Source organism: Psittacula echo (genome assembly GCF_963264785.1).
Source record: "Psittacula echo genome assembly, chromosome: 10".
Lineage (NCBI taxonomy): Eukaryota > Metazoa > Chordata > Aves > Psittaciformes > Psittacidae > Psittacula > Psittacula echo.
In genome coordinates, this window is record NC_137741.1 from 19,357,511 (window position 1) to 19,376,474 (window position 18,964).

The window sequence follows — 18,964 nt, forward strand, 5'->3', positions numbered from 1 at the left end:
GTCCTTATGAGAGGCCCAGCATCGATGCTGGAAGGTAATGAGAGACAGAGCCTTGAGTGACATGGTTCAGTGTGAGAGGTTGGAACTGGATGATCCTAAGGTCTTTTCCGACCCTAACTATTCTATGATTTTGGATATTGCAGACAACTCAGAAGACCAAGAGGGATTTTACTTGCCCGTTGGTTGATTTGAAACTTAATGAAGCAAAACCTGGGCAGGTTGGTTGGTAAAGAAAAGTGGGTCTGAAAGCGGCAGCACAACACAGAGACTGAATCTTGTGAGAGCTTTGGAGAATTGACAGCAGTTTTTATTGTTTTCCCATTGGAAAGGCAGTGGGGGGTGGCTGTAGGAATAAGAGGCCCTTAGTACCATTGAGCTTTCTGGTCCCAAGCACCACCTGCAGTTGGCTGGGATCAAGCACAGGGAACATGGACATCCTGCTCTCTTCCCAGAAGCTCCTGACTCAATTTATGCTTTTCACTCATAACAGACTCATCTCACTTTGGCAGTAGCCAGGGGTTGTTACATAGAGAGGAATAAGAGGAGGGCATGAATCAGCATTTCTGATCCCTTCTCATGGCTCTTGCTCCTTTGCTGCATCTTTGTCCTAGTACCTTAAGAGCCCTCACTGCATCATCTGCCGTGACTTCCTCTACTCCATCAAATCCACTTATAATCTGGCATCTGCAACGTCTCATAACAATGAGTTCCACAATCAAATTTCTGTTGTGCAGGAAAACATGCTTTCATTTTCTGAACGATTATTTCATTGGTTTCTCCCTAATTTTTTCATGTTACGAGGGGGGAAAAAAGGTCAATTGTTTCTTCATCTTTTCCTCCAGTTGTCATTCACATGCTGTTCTCTTTGCATACAACCTGGGGTTTATTACTCTTCTGGTTTTCTTACGAGCTCCTGAGATGTAGGGAAGGGCAATTCTAGAGCGGAATGCCACCTTCAGGGCATGGGTGAGCTGTGGATTTACAGAGCTCACCCATGCCCATCACTTACTTCACTGGATTCTCTGTTCTTCCGGCATTTGTGACAGCTGTTGAACATTGTGCTGATGCTTTTAAAGTCTTACTGTGACAACGGCATGATTTCTTTTCTTAGTGGCAATAGCTGATTCCATCACCACTGCTGTCTGTTTGGCATCAGGGGTTTTCTCCATGTGCATTACTTTGCGCTGCCATTGTGGTACAAAGGCAGATGAGATTTACTGTACTGTTTTGCAACACTTCATTGTGAGTTGTAGTTTTGAATATCCCGAGGGATTTTGCACTATCAGCAAGATTAATTGCTTTTGTGTTCTCTCTTACGAGCCAGTTGTGAATGTGGACCACTCACAATGTCTCATCCTCAGTGACTAAGGGTGGGAGAGGCCAAGACTTGAGTCTTCACACTATTTGGTATTAGCACATCAAGCCTAAAGGAATGGGCTGCTGAATTAGCAGCAACCAGAGTGGAGCAGGGTCTTCCAGCCTCTGAACAAGCATTGGGATAGAGGAGGTGCTTTGAGCCAGAAACAAGTGGCACAGCTCTTAGGGAAGGGGCAGAAGCAGGAGCTGGCTTTAATAGCTATTGTGGGAGCTGCCATTCAGGTGAGAAGTGAACAGTGTGCTTGGATGGAGAGTCCAGAAACAATACAGGTGTTTTCCTTGCTTCCATGAGCAGCTACTGGAAACAGGCTTTTCTGGTGATGAGGATGCCTTGCTCTTTGTGTTTCACTCCATCACATGTGGGCAGCCACTGAAGGTGCTAGGTTAAGATATTATCTGGAATCAAGGAACTCCATCTGCTCCTTCAAGCACTGTTCCGGGGGGGGGTGTGTTTTGATTCAGCCCAAGTTTAATGGGAAGGGTTTGGGGTAATTTCATCTTTAACCCCAGGCAGTTCAGCAGGCTCTATAGGAGGGCAGGACCTCTTTGAAACTTCCACAAGGACATTCATGTGGATTGAAGTGGTTTCTCATAAACAAGCTAAGGGTACCCTGGGGTGGAAATTTGTCTTCTGAGATATAAACAAGAAAAAGCACATGTAACAAGGAGTGAAACTTAGAACATGAGTTGCCTGGATGTCCAGTCTGCTTTCTGGATGGCCACTTGAGCTGAAAGCATAGTGGTAGGCAAGAATGTGTGTGTAGCTTCAAACCTTAAAAACAAGGGGAAGAAACAACAGATCTATCTTTATCTTGGATAAACATTTTAATGGGAATATTTGTGTGGTTTAAGAAGTTTGGAAGTCCCAGCTTAAGGGATGAAGAAGTCATAAAAATACCGAAAAGAGGTGATCATCATCCTTATCCCAGCTCCTAGTAGATGAATAACATTGGTAGCTGGTAGCTTAGTTCAGAAGAATTTTAGACTTTATATTGGAAAGGAAACAGACTGAATATTGGACATCTTGACTTTTCCAGTATATAATGGGGGATGTTCCTTTCGCACATGAGCTTGTGGGGTCTTACCCTATGCCTGCAGGATGGATGCGCTGAATGAGCTGCTTAAACTCTCTGAATTGGTCACCTGGGTTGCTAAGCTTTGGTGTTGTTAGTTGATAGATGGGTTTTCACTTTGGTTAACTACAAACCTCATTTATTGTCTCTCTGTAATCCTATAGGATGAGCAGTACAGCCCACCCCTACCTAAAATCAGGGACACCTTTTATCACAAAACACAGATACTGGGCTGATTGTTTGTTTGGATGGGTTGGGAATGCCGGTGTTGCTGCTGGGGTGCAAAGGAAATGAAATACATCTACAAAACTGCAACCTCTTGAAATGTTTGGTTTGAAAATACAACACAGGATGCAGTTTTCACCCGGGGCAGCTGTGTTTGGCTTCATTTTCAAGTGCGTGCAGCTATACAGGCAGCTGCTGCGTGGCTGCGATAGCGAGCGCTTCGTAGGAAGAATAAGTGTGGTATCCGTATCCCTTTTACTGTCAGAGGCATTATGTTCACATTTTACAAGGCGTAATCTGTGCCTTGTTAAGAGAGATTTAAAAAGCATTATTCCAGGAAGTTAAATTACCAAACGTCTTCATTTCTCCCCCCGCTCCCGCTCCTTCAGGGACATTCCGCACCGCTCCGGTTACAAGCTACCTCTTCACATACTGTTTGTAAACTCTGCAGACTTCCCCGCTTCCCTTCGCCAACACGTTTCCTCCCCAGAATGAACTGCCTGAAATAAGCTCTTTGCTCTGGGTTTCTCTTTCCTGATGATGGATCTTTGTGCCATCCGAAGCTCCGTTCTGCTTTGTTACTTCTCCACCTAAAAGTGCTGTCAGATTGCTGTGCTCACCTGAAGTTTCTCATTTTCACTTGTGGGATTCCAGCCTTGCTGTTGCCCTGTGCCGCTTCCCCTGATTTGCTATGAAGTGATTTGTTCTTGTATTGTGCTGCTCAGGACTAACATCAACCTCAGCACAGCAATCCATCATGGAATTAGGGCATTGCTTCTGACAATGCAGTGCTTATGTCCTTTTATTTTTGTAGTAGAAGTATTTTCTGTGCTCTAGGTTTATCATACCCTTCTAAGAAATGCAAGTACAGAGTTACCACTATAAAAGTGAAAAGGCTGCAGCAGTAAAGGCATATTGTTACTGTCTTTCTGTTGAACTTCAGCTCCTTAAGGCAGTTTCATGAACTTAGGCCACCTTTGATGTCACTGCAGAGTTACCTCTGAAGTATAAAGTGATGATAAAGTCTATGGTGATTGTAAGAGTGGGAAAATACCCAAGTTACTGTTTTTATTCTCCTTTTAAACTCAGATTTCTACCCCAAAGATGGCTTTGTTTGCTGGCTTAGTAGGTGCCATATTTCCAGTTTTCATCCATATTTTCACTGACTCAAGCTGTCACCCAGCAGTCACATTTTGTCATGGGATGAGGTTTAAACAAGTATTTATTATGGTGGGGTTTGCTTGTTCGTGAGAAGAGCTGAGTATGCCTTCGTTTATCCTGTTTCTGTACGTACTAGAAGCCAGGTCCTCCCTGGCCTCTCCCCCCAGCAGTTTGGGCAGTTATCATGGCAGCGAAACCGTGAGAGCCAAGGAAATAAACATCAGGGAGTGTCACGTAACGCTCTTACCAGGATAAATCTGGGTGCACGTTAATGGGCAAGTCTCTTGTAACCAGTGCTATTTATTTAGGGTGAGTGAGTGGTTATACACACCCAGGTCCCTGGTAGGTTTGTACTGAAGAAAAAATTGTGCTGGCATCTGTGTGCTGTTACTGCCACACGTGATAAAATCCCCTTGCTTGTGAAGATGAATCATAAATGGTTTGGGTTGGAAGGGACCTTAAAGCTCATCCAGCTCCAACCCCTGCCACGGGCAGGGACCCCTTCCACTAGAGCAGGTTGCTCCAAGCCCCTGTGTCCAACCTGGCCTTGAGCACTGCCAGGAATGGGGCAGCCACAGCTTCTCTGGGCACCCTGTGCCAGCGCCTCAGCACCCTCACAGGGAAGAGCTTCTGCCTAAGAGCTCATCTCAACCTGTGCTGTGATTCCTGTGCGCTGGTGTGGACGGAGGGAGCTCTGCCCCAGCTACCCTGCTCTGCTCCCTTTGGCTATTTGTGCAGCTGCATAGAGGGTCAGTGGCTGGAAACCAAAGTGGTTTGGTTTAAGGCACTTTCAGTTTTGTTGGATTAACTTTCAGCAGCCATTCCCAGCAATCCTCTTCCTGTCTGACTGCAGGAGTTTTGATCCTCCGCAGAGCAAGCGTGTTCCTGAATGGGGTTTTTTAAACTCTAAAGCCATGATTTAACTTGACTTTTGAATCCCAAGCATCAGATTTCCAGGGTCAGCTCAGCACCGCCACTTGCCAGACTCACCAAATGATAAGTGCTCTTTCCTCTTAATGCAGGTGCATGAATGGCACGGTCTCACTTAGAGTCTCTTTTGCTGTTTTATTCAATAGTGCCACGATTTCCCCTTCCCTTACTGTTTTAATTTGCTTTGCTTAGAAACATTAAAGCTCATTCATAAACTCTGACTTGGGATGAGGGGGTTTTTGTTATTGCTCGTGCACTTATGAAGTTAGTTGGGGACTTTCAATACAGTAAAGTGTTCTGGCATGCTGGAACTAGACTTCCCTTTGCTCTCTCCACAGGAAGAGCATGAAGCTGCCATGGAAGCAGAGTTAAATCATACAGCAGGTTACTTAATGTCTGTATGTACTCCACTATGTAACAGAGATACAAATCAGGTCATTATTCCCTCTAGATATTAAAACCTCGTTCAGCTCAAATATGACCTATTTGGAAAGCAAACAGCTCCCTTCCTGTTATCAGTGGGTGCTTTTTCAATATCCTGTATAATTTAGGGCTGAAAGCACCTGTCTTCTCAACCAGCTGTACAGGGCACTGAGGCATGACTGGCTGAAACCCGGGCACTGGAATGCCCTCCCGCTGAGTTATTTCTTTGGCCATAACGTGCAATCACTGTTTATCTGCAATCAGATTTCATACTGGGTTTTCTATAGGCCTGGTGAGACTGAAAAGCATTGGGAAAAGCCGCTTTTGACCAGCAGCAGGAGCAATGGAAGTGTGCGTGTGTGTGCACAAACTGACAGTCTCCAATCTCTGCACTGCGCATCTCTCTAACACCTCTAAGAGCAGAAAAAGGGCTTGATACAAGGGCTCTGTTTCAGTGTAAAAGTTGGAAGAAGGATATGAAACATGAGCCCATGAGCTGGGTCTCAAGTACTTGCAGTATCTCGCGATGGTCTGCACAAGGGGTTTTCCGGATACCAGCCTGACAAGGCCAACCTTGGTGACAGCCACGGGGCCGTGCATTGCTTGAAATAATGAAACAAAACTATCTCACACATGGCTTCTCCCTGGGAATGTGGCCTTGTTGGGTTTCAGTCTTGTTTTGGTTTTGTTCTGCGTTATGGCTTGTTCTTCCCTGCTTGAGGTTGTGAGGGGGAGGTTGTGGAAGGGGAAGCTGAAAGGGAGAGAACAGAATATGCTCCATTTATAGTGGAAAAACACTTGTGATTTACAGACAAGTAACTGCTCTGATACGTTTTTCATTACCTTTTCTGATTGTAGCTCTAAATGAGGGTTAAAGTAATAATAGATGTGATGGTGTATGCCCAAGGGTTGAGATGTTTGATGATCAGTGTTCTAGCAAGTCCTTGGCTTTTAAGAGAAGACTTACATGATGCTGATGCAGAAACTGGAAAGGACTTTTATCCACTGCAAAGATGAGAATTGGCTTTCTTGTTGCTAAATAAGATGATTCACTTTGTTCAAGTTTCACTTTGTTCAAGTTCACCTTTGTTCAAAGGTTACTTTGTTCAATAGCCATCAGCACTCATGGAGGGTAGCTTTGAGTCTTCTTTCTTGTCTAAAACCACTGGGAATTCTAATGGAAGCCTTGCAGCATGAGTCAGGGCAGCAAAGCTGCTCAGGTCACCGTAGGAATGCCCAGGTATTTCTGATTTAGCTGGAAAACAAACCAAAATCAAACCAACCTTATATTATTAAAATGGCTGCACATGCCAATTATAGACTCATAGAATAGTTAGGGTTGGAAAGGACCTTAAAATCATCCAGTTCCAACCCCCCTGCCATGGGCAGGGACACCTCACACTAAACCATGTCACCAAAGGCTCTGTCCAACCTGGCCTTGGACACCGCCAGGGATGGAGAAATTGAATTGAAGGCAGCCTATCCCGCAGGCCGTATCTCCTCATATTAGCAACAAGAATGGATTGCCTGGATGAAAGAGGGTCCTTTTTGAAGCTTGGTTTGGAATGTGAGGGAAAATGAATGAATTCTTGTTCATTTTGAGGCTTGGAGAAATGAATTTGCTTCTTGCATCTCCACTCAAATCCCTTTCTTGTGCATATAGCTTTGCAGAGGGTTGGGTCTGCAGAAAGCAGCCAGTGACTTCAGCCCCTCAGGTGGTGCTTGTGAGCAGTTCAAGTTGACAAACAGGCAAGATGCTGCCAAAAGGTAAGATTTCACCTCCCCTCTTCACCCCCGTCATGGGTTTCCACCCACTCCCTCATGCCAGCCCTCAAATCCATGTGGCCATTGCAAGGCTGGTAGACACTAGGCTAGATGTTTCTGGATTGACTGTTCAAGCCCCGGTGCTGGCAGGAGGGAGGGAGGATGTGAGGATAGGAGGTGATAGATTGGCCTGAGTTGTCAGCAGGCAGAACATGGATGAGCTTAAAACAAGTAAAAACAATTGTATGCCAATGAAAGTCAGCTTCAGCAATAGTCAACCTATGGGACTGTGTCCTAGAGGAAAAAGTGAGACGCTTCTCTGGCTGTTTGGAGGTTTATTTAAGGGCTGTTCAGCGGCAGGACCACCAGTGCTGGGGTCTTGGCGATGCCACCTTTTAGAAAGGAAGCTCAGAGCTCTGGCTCTTTGGAAGTGCCTATTTGGACACAGCTGGATGTGTGGATAGCCACTGCAGTGCTCTAGATAACCATGGGTAGATTATGCTGGCAACACTTTAAGGTCTTTGACCTCTGTGGGAGCATCAAAGCCTTACTGTGGTGTGAGGGTACGTTCAAAGGCATAGAAGTTTACACAAGTCTACAGAAGAAGCTGTAGAAACGCTTTATTTTGCCTATTCTGGCACCAGGAAAGAAGTGATGAGGCTGAAAAATTAATCCTTACTTACATTTCTGCTGTTACTTGAGCGATGGTTCTTCTTTTGCTACCTTGGACGTTAGCACATGGAAATAATTGGTTGCATCATTTCATAGTGGCTGTTGAAACCTCTCAGTAGCTTCAAACTTAGTAGCTGGAGGAGGTCACAGGACACTTGCCACTTGGCATGCAGCTCATGGGTTTTATTGTTCTGGGGAAATAAGAGGAAGTGTTGCAGGGAAATCTGGTAGAACAGATGTAATAGATCCAGAAGCATTCACTGGATGCAGATGCTAAGCTTTCCTTTCTTCTTCTAAATGAAGTAAACACAAACATCTCTTCACTTTCTCTCTTATGACATAGTCTGTCTTTGGTTGGTTGGTTTTGAGGTCTGAATTCTAAATTATTTTGTGTCTGGAGGTACGAATGACGGCCTTGGAGATTTGGGGAGCCTATGCTTGTGATCTGTTGACCCATTATATATGGAACGTAGTAGTTCACAGCCTATGGACACATAGGACATGTGCTGTTGAACCAGTCATCTTGTTGCTGTTTTGACAGCATCCTTCTTAATGAACAGAAATCCAAGGAAGCTGAGTTGCTTAGTTTGGAGTTGTTCAGTTAATGATGTGTCTTGGCTCCAGTGGCTGGAGTTCGTATCTCCGTGTTAGAATCGGTTCTTCACTGTGGCAGGTTAATGTATGGGTTTGGAGATTACTTTGAGCACCTTTCAGCTCAGCTTTGCTGGAGGTATGGCTGGTGTCTCCCTGGTCCACTGGAGAGGTCCCTGGTATGCAGAGACCTGGTTGTTCATTGTTTCCCTTTTGCCACAGTCACTTCCCAGGACACTTGCAGGATGACCCTGTTGTTGATCTGATTTCCTTGGGGCCTGATGGTGGTGGTAAGAAGTTGGGCTGAAGCAGAACATGGCACACTGTTGTTCCAGTGCAGAACTGAGGAGGTGACCTGAGTTTTCCCCTAAAATCAAGTTTGTGTGCACTTGTTTCTATCCGTCAGCTCTCCCAATGTGTTTGGACCCACTAACCCAGTTCAACAAAGTAAGAAAGGGAGGGAGGTCCCAAAGGTGCTAACTACATCCTTAGCAGATTTCAGTAGAACTGCCAAATGAGTGCATGATGGGGACCCACCTCTAGCGTTTCCATCACAGACAAGGTTAGAGGAGCTTGAGTGCTCATAAATGGCCACCTCAACCATCAAACACCAATCAGCTTGGGATGGTGGAGATGGTTCACACACAGCTCTAAGCAAGCCACAATGACCTAGACCCATGGTTTGAGAACGCTGGTGGCAATGGGAGTAGGAATATAAAGAGTATGGAGTAAAACCTGGGGACACAGGGCACAAACCCGCAGTGAATCAGTTTCCATCATTCCTGCAGTACCAGGAAGTTGGATTCTTAGATGCTGATGAGGGTGAAAGGGGCCCATCTAGGGCTGTATAGAACTGCCAAGTGTTCTGCTCAATTTCCTCCCCTTTTCTGTCTTGTTTTTTCACTACTTTTTTAAGGATGAGGAGTGGGATTAGGTTCAAGTACTGTTGAAGGCTCAAGTACCAGGGACCCTCCAGAAAATGAAGTACTCAGAAGGATGGCCATTTTCAGTAAGTGGACTTAATCAAGCAGAGATAATGGGGAGTTAGACCATCTTTGAAAATCATGATGTGTGTCACATAAAAGGATTGGAGACTTACTGTTATAAGTTGATGTAAGTGAAGAGAGATTTGGCTTCTTATGGATATGAATCCTTCTAGGAACTACTGGCATGGAAACTTAAGAGGGATTTTGCTGGGGAGGTGCCTGGAGGCATTGCCTCTGTCTTGGTCGTATTTATGCACACAAAAAGAAGCAGAAACGGGATTGTTAGCTTCTCACTTCTCCAAGGCATTGAATAGGGGCTTGTGTTTCACTGAGAGAAAGCAGGATGTCATCTGCTAGAAAAGCAGATTTATATTCTTTATCATGGCTTGTGACGCCCTGCATCTAATTTAAGGCTTTGAAGTATTCTGAACCTGCTTGCATTATCACCAAATCCCCTCCAGTGAACACGTCCAGGGAAAGGCATGGATCTTAAACAGCCAGGTAAGGAGCCTTGCCCATGATAGCTGAGACTTTCGTGCAGACATTGCAAAGCGTAATCTAAAACTTCCTCGGCTGCAATTAAGCAAATCTCGTGTCCTACAGCAGTGAGATAATATCTGCACAGAAATGCTTTTTACAAGTTTCCTGTTTCCATTGTGTCCGCAATCCCCACGGGATAATATTCTCATTCACCAAGTCCTGGGCCCTTAGAAAAATAATCATTAAAGCAGGTGTGAGTCAATGGGATTCCCCAACTGCTGCTTGCTTAAGGAGCATTGCAACACGCACGGTTTGTTTGAGCAGTCCGGGGAGATGCCAGTGTTTGAGAGCCCAGAGACATGGGAGGCTGGCGAGGGAGGATGCGGATGCTCAGGATGCACATCAGGCCCTTTCTTCCTTATTTGTCTGTGCTGGCAAAGGATTTCCCTCTCTGTCCCATCACACTGTGTTTCGGCCCCTCATGCTAAGGAAGTTGTGTCTTATGATGAGCACACCAGGACCTCCTGTGTGTGGATTCAGTCCCGGCTCTGCTCTGATTCACTGTGTCCTCCAGCAAATGCCTTCATGTGCCTCAGTTTCTCCAGCTGTAATGAATGGCAACCAAAAAACAGGCATAAAAATGATGCTGCAGTTCCCAAATCTTCTTTAACCCACTTCTGTACCTACCCCTGGGCTCACTGCCCAGCGTGGGAGTCACCAGCTCACCCTTCACTGGGCATTTTGAGCTTCTCCATTGAAAGCTGTTGGACAAGCGAAGCCTTTACTCAGTTGTCTGGTTGCAGGTGAGGTCTGGTTCTGCAGGTGAACCCAATGCACAACTGAGTGGTTTGGCTCTGGCTTCCCGATACGCTGGAGACACTGAAGTGCATTTTAGGAGGAGACCGCTGTGTTTCTAAGGGCATTTTGGGTCTGCTGCTCCCTCCTAGGGAACAGAAGGAGAAGAAAATGGTCCGTAATATTTCCATTACATTGAAAAGCAGAAACATCTGCTGGAGCCTGCGAGTGAGGTTGGAAGTGGTATTTACCAGCAAGAAGCTGGCATCTGCTCTGTTCAGACCCTCTGCAAAATAGCTCTTGCTTCCTCCCATGGAAAATAACGTGGAAGAATCTCTGAGTCAGGATCTGCCCCAGGCACTTAAAGGCAGCAAACTCCACACTTGTGAGCCAGGCTGTTGTGCATGTACGTGGTGGTTCTGCCTGGGCTCTGACCGAGGTGCATCTCATGAACTCCCAGTTCAGCAGTGAGCTGTTTCTAATAACAAGGCTTACATAAAGTCAGCTGTTCTGCATCACGCAGTTTGGGGTTTAGAAACCCAGCTATTTAAAGCAGAGTTTCAGAAGATAAGCTGTAATTTATTTGTTTATTTTTTAAGGAGTTGGAGGAAGTGGCAAAGCTTCCAAGGTATCCAGAGACCTATGGTCCCTCCATTCCCAGCAAAAATACATGGGGCATGGCCCACTCTGTTAGTGCCTTGGGTCTATGTGATGCTTGCTGACTCCATGTGTAGCCCATGACTGCCTCTTCTGGCCTTCACCAGACCCCAGGTAAGACAAAGTGTGCTCTGAGTGCCTATTGAGAGCAGGCTTTCCCAGGAAAGAGGCACAAAATCCAGAGGTTTCCAGCCTCTGGATCCTCAAGGTCCCTTTCAACCTGGTGTTCTATGGTTCTACTGTGGACAGCCTCCTCCTGGCAGCATCCTCTCCTGCTAGGTGGGGTCTTGCATCCCTAACTGATGGCAAATCTATCACATAAAATATGGCAGGAGGGCAGTTACCATCTTTGGCTTTCACCACAGGATGCTTTGCCAGTGTCTCCTTCCAGTCTGTTTTATTGTTGAGCCATCCCATTAAAAAGCAAGAGGATTTCAATGGTGGTTTGAAACCCCAGAGGCGAGAAAGGCTCTGCTGTGCCACTGCGCTGCAGTGTTCCATAGGCACGAGGCATTTTGTTTGTTCAAATCCCTACCTTGCTCCAAGAGGTCTGATGAGATGAGTCAGTGTTTGCTGAGCAGAGGCTGGTCCTAGGCCGTGAGATCGGCTGCTCTTCAGAATCAAATCAGTTGTGAGCCCTAAGCTTATACTGAGCTGGCTACCTGTGATATTGGTTGATGTAACAGGCTGCTTCCTTGGCTTTGGACAAAGCATTTTAAGCCCTGATTCTGTGTGTGCTACTGCTTCCCACTGCATGTTATCTGAACAGCTGTCTTGGGTTGCCCACCCTGGTGCAGAAGGGCCCAGGGATGCTGAAGGTGCCAGGGAATGAGCCCAAATCTATGACAAGATCCTGATCCCCCTGTCTGGGAACGGGTGCAATGCTTTGGATCTGGTGTCCTCCCTTCCACCTGTGTGGAACCACGAAGAGTGGTTCGAGGGTGCAGCGTTCAGGCGTTGTGTGCATCCCTGTCAAGCATCCAGCCCGAGCTCTGTTAGATACAACAAACCACTCGTCTGACTCTGCATGGCATTTCTTTCTGTCCTTTTGCCAGGCTTCCTTCTGAGAATAATCTATGTCCGATGCAATGTTAGCTAACGATGCCAAGGCCTGCTGGAGGAACTCTTGCGGATGACCTGGGTTTTCTGTGAGCTAATCTGCGGGTTATTAAAAAGACATATATTAAAAAACCCTAAAGTCAACAGATTTGTATGAAAAATCGTCTGCCTCGTCTGGCTTACTTGACACTTTGGCTGTCTCAGAACAAATGGGACAGTATCCAGCTGTGAGAAAGGAAATACATCTGATGTTCGTATTGTGGTCATTGAAATGCGAGGGGCACCAACGGGCTCGTAAGAAGCCATTGAGAAAATCCCCAAAGTCTATCAAAGCCTAGATTGCACAATTTTGACATGAGAGTGCTGCTCAGGGTAGCTGTGCTAAATCCAGTCGCTGTCCAGGCTGTTCTGCCCTGTCATGGGAGATTAGCTCTGATTAAGACCAGGATGTCTCAAGAAATCATTTACCCCTGCAGATCCAAGCAAGATGTTCTTGTGGGCTTAAAGAAGAACCTCTGAGGAAGCAGAAAGCCAGTCAGGAAAAAACCTGAGGCACAAAGACTGGGGTGAAAAGAGGCCCTCAACTGTCCCTAATATTCATCAGTGTTCCTGGTAAAAGAGATTTCCTTTTCTCAAGGGTCAGTCTCTTATTGCCATGGAGTGGTTGCTCGGGGTGGCTTTGGCCATGTGGCGCTTACTTGGAAGAGTAGAACTGGTGCCAAAGTGTAATACCTTCAGTGCAAGGAAACCTAGAGGTGAATTAGAAACTGGCAACAGCTTCATCCACATCGCTCCTCCTCGCTGCCAGCTCAGACAGGGAGTTCTGGCAGTGGCAGGAACAGCCAGGACCAGAAGAGCCCTGTATTGCCGCATGCTGGAGTGCTCTTAGAGCTGTGCAAGCTCAGTGCCAGGAGCTTGACTGGCCCCGCGGCTTCCTTCCAGCCAAGCAGGGTCCATGCAGCATTTCATAGCTCCCCTCTTAGCATTTCCTTCCTTCTTTTTGCTTAGACATGAACCTGGATTTACCCCTTTCTGACCCTTGATAAGCACTGATGTATGGACCATCCTAGCTGTGTGCAGCGGGCAGAACAAAGCTCTGACCTGAGAACCTTGAGCATTCAGATCCACCTCCAAACTCCACAGCTTGAGCCCATCTCCACTTTTAATTATACCAAACCATTCCCATGTGTCTTTGTCTGTAAAAGATGCATCCCCTCCTATCTGTATCTGCTTTAAAATTACATCAATTGCTGTTTTTCTAAGTCCCTCTATCAAAGAGATTCTCTCCCCTCCCTACTAAATCTCTTGCGCTTGGAACTTCAGGGAACAAGCAGATGCAGTTTGATGCCCTCATCCAAACTAATGATTTGTTTCTGGCCGAGAACACGTTACCATCAAGGGGTTTTTAATATTCTCCAGAATTTAGTGGAGGCCAATAGAGTAGGAGGGGGTTAGATGCTCTGCCTTTGCCAAGATGTTTATGCAGCAGGAATGTTATTTATGTAAATCTGGAAGCACTCTCCAAGCGATAGCCTTGCTCTTGCATCTCAGGCTTTTTTCATTAAAGTTGTTGATCTTCCTTCAACAAAACTTCTTTTTTTTTTCCTTTCCTTTAAATAAAAAATCCCTCTGAAAACCTAAAACTCGAGCGTGGAAAGTGCTTGGGGAAAAATATTTACTGCACAACTGCTCCAAACTACCCACATTATACAGACCACGGCAATTGCTCCAAGAATGCTGGGGTAACAACTGCCTGATTCAGGGTTTCACACATCCTCTCTCCCCCCCTCTTCTCCAGCTGCCTCCTTTCTCCTTATAAATGAAGCTGTTTCGTGCTCCAGCCTCTGACTGTCCTCTGCAGGGTAAGCCTGTTTCACCTAAGCAGGCCGTGTATAGACACTACATCAAAAAGTAAAGCTTGGAGGAAGTCCCAATTGCCAAAGTATGTGCGCTAGGGACAAGTACCACTCCTCATCTTCAAGTTGGTCCTTGCAAAGCCCTGCAGAGACGAAGCTTCTTGCATGAAGCAACCGAATTCTGGCGAAGCTTCGTTTGCACTCCTGAGTTTTTTGGAAAGACTTGTTCTCCTTGTAAAGTTTTAACATGTTTTATGAATTTCCTCCCTGTAAATAGCATCATAAGTAAGTGCCACTCACAGCTTTGGCTGTTAAAACCCAACGTGTAATGAGAAAGTTCAGCAGGATGGATTGAGCACAAGGTGGGCATCTATGAATGGGGTTTTCTTGTTGTAGGGGAAATTGGGTGGAAACCAAAGTGATGAGCAGGGCAGTGTTGGCCATGGTATGGCCTGCTGAGTGTTATTGTATATATCCATGTGATGTATAGCTTCTGGGGGGAGGAGATAGGGATGCCACCTTGCTGAATGAGGTGGTGGCAGGTAGAGGTAAGCCTAGGTGATGTGTTGCCAAGACATCAGGGTGTATATGAGGCTTCACAGATTCAGTCTTACCTGCCTCCCCTGGAGGGACACCAGTAACGAACTTGCAGCAGCACTTCTCCAGAGCACAGGTACCTGTCCTGAAGAGCTTTAAAAATAGGTCCAAAAAGGCCAATGGCAATCCTGGATCCACGTGTGGATTTTACACTGTGAATGGTCACCAAAGCTGGTGATGCTGTGAACTTCTCACTTTGCCTTCAGGTGCCTGATGGAGCTCCCACTGCACAGAAGGTGGTCCCTGGGCAGAGTTGTTCTGTGCACCATGGAAATCAAGACCAGTAGTGAAGTGGATGCAGTTTCAGGTATTTCAATGTGATGATAAAAACTGGAAGAGGGGAGACTGAGCTGAGCTCTTAGGCAGAAGCTCTTCCCTGTGAGGGTGCTGAGGCGCTGGCACAGGGTGCCCAGAGAAGCTGTGGCTGCCCCATCCCTGGCAGTGTTCAAGGCCGGGTTGGACACAGGGGCTTGGAGCAAGCTGCTCCAGTGGAAGGGGTCCCTGCAGGGGTTGGAGCTGGAGGAGCTTTAAGGTCCCTTCCAACCCAAACCAGTCTGGGATTCCCACATTAGGAACATGCATCCAGAATCATTAACCTGTGCTCTGCAGCCCACACCATTGCTGGAACAGCTAGCAGGCCACTGTTCATATAGAATGTGCAATGAAGCAGCAAGTTTGATAATCAGCTCGTTCCTACAAACTAATAACGTGAACCACTTGTAACTGGAAGTAAGCACAGACTGAAATACCCTGGGAAATAACAGTGATCAGTAACGCTGCTGGTTGCTAGGGTTAATGGAGAGTTTAGCCCATACAACTCTGATTCCTGATTTAATGCAAAACTCTTCTCCTGGCATGTAATTCCTCTGGCTTATTGCAGATAATTGACCGCGCTTATCTTTTGGAGATTTGCGTTATCTGCACTAGCAGCAGAATCTGACCATATCTGATCCTCTCAGAACCTCAGCCAATCCAATGGCAAAATATAAACATCTGCCTGGAAACTGTTTTGGAAGGGCATATATGGCAATGATGATGATTCGACAATGGAAGAAATGCACCTAGAGATAGCAGGGCTGGCATCAGAGAGCACTTCTGCCTTCTGCTAATGGATTCTTCTGAGGATAGCACGTTTATGTAACTTGGAGTAGCAGCAAGAGGAGAAACAAATCGTGACAATGAGCCAAATAGTAAGGGTTTTGTACCAGAGCAACCCAAGCACCTTCTGAACGCTGAGGGGACAGAAGGAAGCTGTTTTAGAGTCAACACCTGACCACAGTGAGCCCTTCATCATCAAGTTTGTCCAGAGCTTAAAGAGCACAGGGAAACGTCTTGAGTCCCCCATTAATTAACCCTGTGTGTTTTCATATCCCAAGCCATCTGAGATGGCTACTTTCAGCAAAGGAGGAAGGACATGCTATGGGCCGGACCCACAGAAGTTGGCAGATTACTCCAGATGTGCATCTGCCTTTAAACTCCAGCTGTAGAGCTAAAATTAGCTTGTAGAAAAGAATGTTAAAAGCAACCAAGATGCAATTTTTTATTGCACATTTTCTTTTGACACGTATTTGTTGAGTTTTTTGCTTCTAATAGTATGTATGAGACCAATTATCTGCGTTTTCTCTGAGCAGTTGTTCCTGAGGTTTATTAACATCTGGAGTTTGACCTAGACCATCAGTGTGTGGCACTGGTAGCAAACACGATTATGATGTGGCAAGGGGACATTCTTATGTGCATAAAGAATTCCTGGACTCCTTCCTGCTAGGGATGCTTGGATCCCTCAGAGATGGGTGTGGGATTTATGAGGAGGGGGAGGAGGGGGTTGCTTGGTTGGGTTTTGAGTTTTGATGGGTAACACCCTACCCGTGGGGCAAATAGCAGGCAAATCAGAACCAGGAAGTGATGTGGCACATGCACATGAGAAATGATGGGTGGGGAATGTTAACCAAACTCGAAAGGAACTTGGGATAGGTGCCAGGTCGTGTTCTGGTTCAGGCCCTTTGCTTGGCTTCTAGTTCGTCTCAACAAAGTGGCCCACTCAGTAAAACCCATATCTGAGAAGATTGATGCAGAGAGGGGCAGGAGGGATCTCGTTGTTTTTGGACCAGGATGTGATGGGGTTTGTCCTTTGGACAGTCGCTTACTCATGGCTCCTGCATTTCTTAGCACCCTTCCTACTCTCTATCACATAGTTTATCTTCAAAGCAGCTAATGCTGTCAGCATGTATTGCTGATGTGATAGGAAACATTTATAATGCGTGCTTGGTTTCTTCAGTGCAGTCTTACAGTAAGGAACGACCCCGGGAGCCAGTGCTCAGCCAGCAGCTGCAAGTGGCTGGGCTTGGGAGATCACTGAGGCTACCTGCTGCCCTCTCTGGTCATTAAACTTCATGAAGGACACCAGGTTCCTCTTAGAACCTGATGGACAGTTTTCACTCCAGTTTGGCTCCCTTGTCTTCCTTTAGATAGCCAATAGCAGCAGTCTTCTGTGCTAGGCTAGCCATGATCTGATCAAGATCCAAGTTTAGGGGATGATAAATCTCGATGTATTTGTGTACCTCTGTTTGTAAGTCCTGAAATCAATCAGTGCTGGATCAAAGCTTTTCCAGTTTCTTCATATGAGAAGTCCTGTGAGCCCTGATATCACCCTGGAATGACCTGTAAGAGCTGCAGGATGAGGATTCCTGCATTTCACGTGAGATCCTGTCCCACCACAATAGCTTTATTGACCTTCCACATCATGTGAGAGGTGCAGAGTGACCATAGCATGAGGCAGGATTTATCTTTTGAAGGCAATTATTCAGTAGGACCAAAGAATGTGGATTAAAGAATGTTCTTCAAGAAATGCCGAGTATTTGAGCCAGGGAACTGTTAGATACATATGATTTGAGGAAATAATTAAGAAAATATGCCTGGTTTCCTTCAATGAAACGTGCAAGCCATCTCTAAATGCTCATTTGTTATGTAGAGATTTTACTGCTTGGATCCTAATTTTTCACAGCTGTAAACAGAAGACAAAGGGTGGTGGAAAAAACCCAGTCTTAAGTAGGAAGGAAGAGGTGTGTGATCAGAAAACCTTTGGCAAGTTAAGAGGATTAAGAAAGGCCCCAATGTTCTGATTTTAAGTTCTCTGAGTTGGACTAACATCGTGGATTAGATTTGGGTGGCTAAGAGGAAGAAAATACCTCATTAAAAAGGAGCAATTGGGTTTAAAGTTGTTTTAAGACAATGGCTGAAACAGCTCAACTGGAATGGTCTCGCTTGCTTAATTCTCGGGTTTTGTGTGTGTGTTTTAATGCCTTCCCCCACCTCTCCACTCCCAATCTAAAACCCTGCAGGATTTGCTTTAAAATATATCGTTTTCTTTCCTTCTTCCCTCTTGGTGTTGCTGCATTGGGGCTGTGTCATGCTCCGAAGCTGTGCTGATGCAGGGAGCTGGGAAACCTTTGCTCTGGGGGGTGGGAATGCTGAAAATTGGTGCTGAAGAAATAAGGGACCAGGCTTATTTTTATCCAATTATTTCAAGTCCTCCTCTTCTGTTACAAAAGTAACGCTGGGTTTTCATGCCCTTCCTCTTTGCAAGGTAGCAAACTAGTGTCAGTGAAGCAAGTGACCATTGCAGTGGGGTTGAACTCTGCAGTTGAGAAGGGGACTCGGGGTTGAACTCTGCAGTTGAGAAGGGGACTCGGGGCTGAACTCTGCTGTCCCTTTCTCAGCTGAAGCTTTCTGAGAACACACACCAGCAAAATCATGGGAAGATCAGTGGGGCTCCATGTTTAGGAGGAAGAGGGGGGTAAATGCTGATCTGAAGGAGCAGGAGAAAGCAAGGTCATGATAAGGCGGCAGCCAGGATGCTGTAGGGTGGTGAACAGCAAGGCAGGGAAAATTACGCTGTGCCTGTGACCCCCTCTCCTGAGAAGCACCTGGGAACTGTTTAGTGCTGGTGAAGGCTCATATGAGAAGGTTACCTGTGATTTAAAGCTCTCAGGTGACTCGTTGGCAAGTATTTACTTGCTGTTGAAAGCCAACAGAGGAAGAGTTCAGGGCGCCATGGCTTGGGCAGATGCAAGTCCTGTCAGCATCCTCCCACATGGAGCTCCATCCAAGGAGGAGGTTAGTTCAAGAGTGTCAGAAGATGCCATAACCCTCCTTGGTTAAGCAAGTTTGGGTTTGAAAAGGACTTGTGCTCTTCTCAATGGCAGCGTGTGCTGCCAGCAACCAACCTTCATTGACGTGTGTGGGACCATCTCGGTGTTACCTCGGCTGCCTCCTCTTGTGCCTGCCCTCCAACCAGGCAGCCCTTTCTCATTTTCATGCT

At 46.2% G+C, this 18,964-nt stretch overlaps 1 protein-coding gene across 1 annotated transcript in view; it reads left to right on the plus strand.

Annotated features, from left to right (window-relative positions):
* The window catches only part of ASB7 (ankyrin repeat and SOCS box containing 7), a 56,576-nt gene extending 45,360 nt beyond the window's left edge, over positions 1-11,216 (plus strand). Inside the window, exon 6 of the mRNA XM_080626194.1 lies at positions 11,077-11,216. Coding sequence (XP_080482320.1) covers positions 11,077-11,171 — 95 coding nt within the window. The 3' untranslated portion in view covers positions 11,172-11,216. The remainder of the gene's footprint in view (positions 1-11,076) is intronic.
* Positions 11,217-18,964: the final 7,748 nt, after the last annotated feature.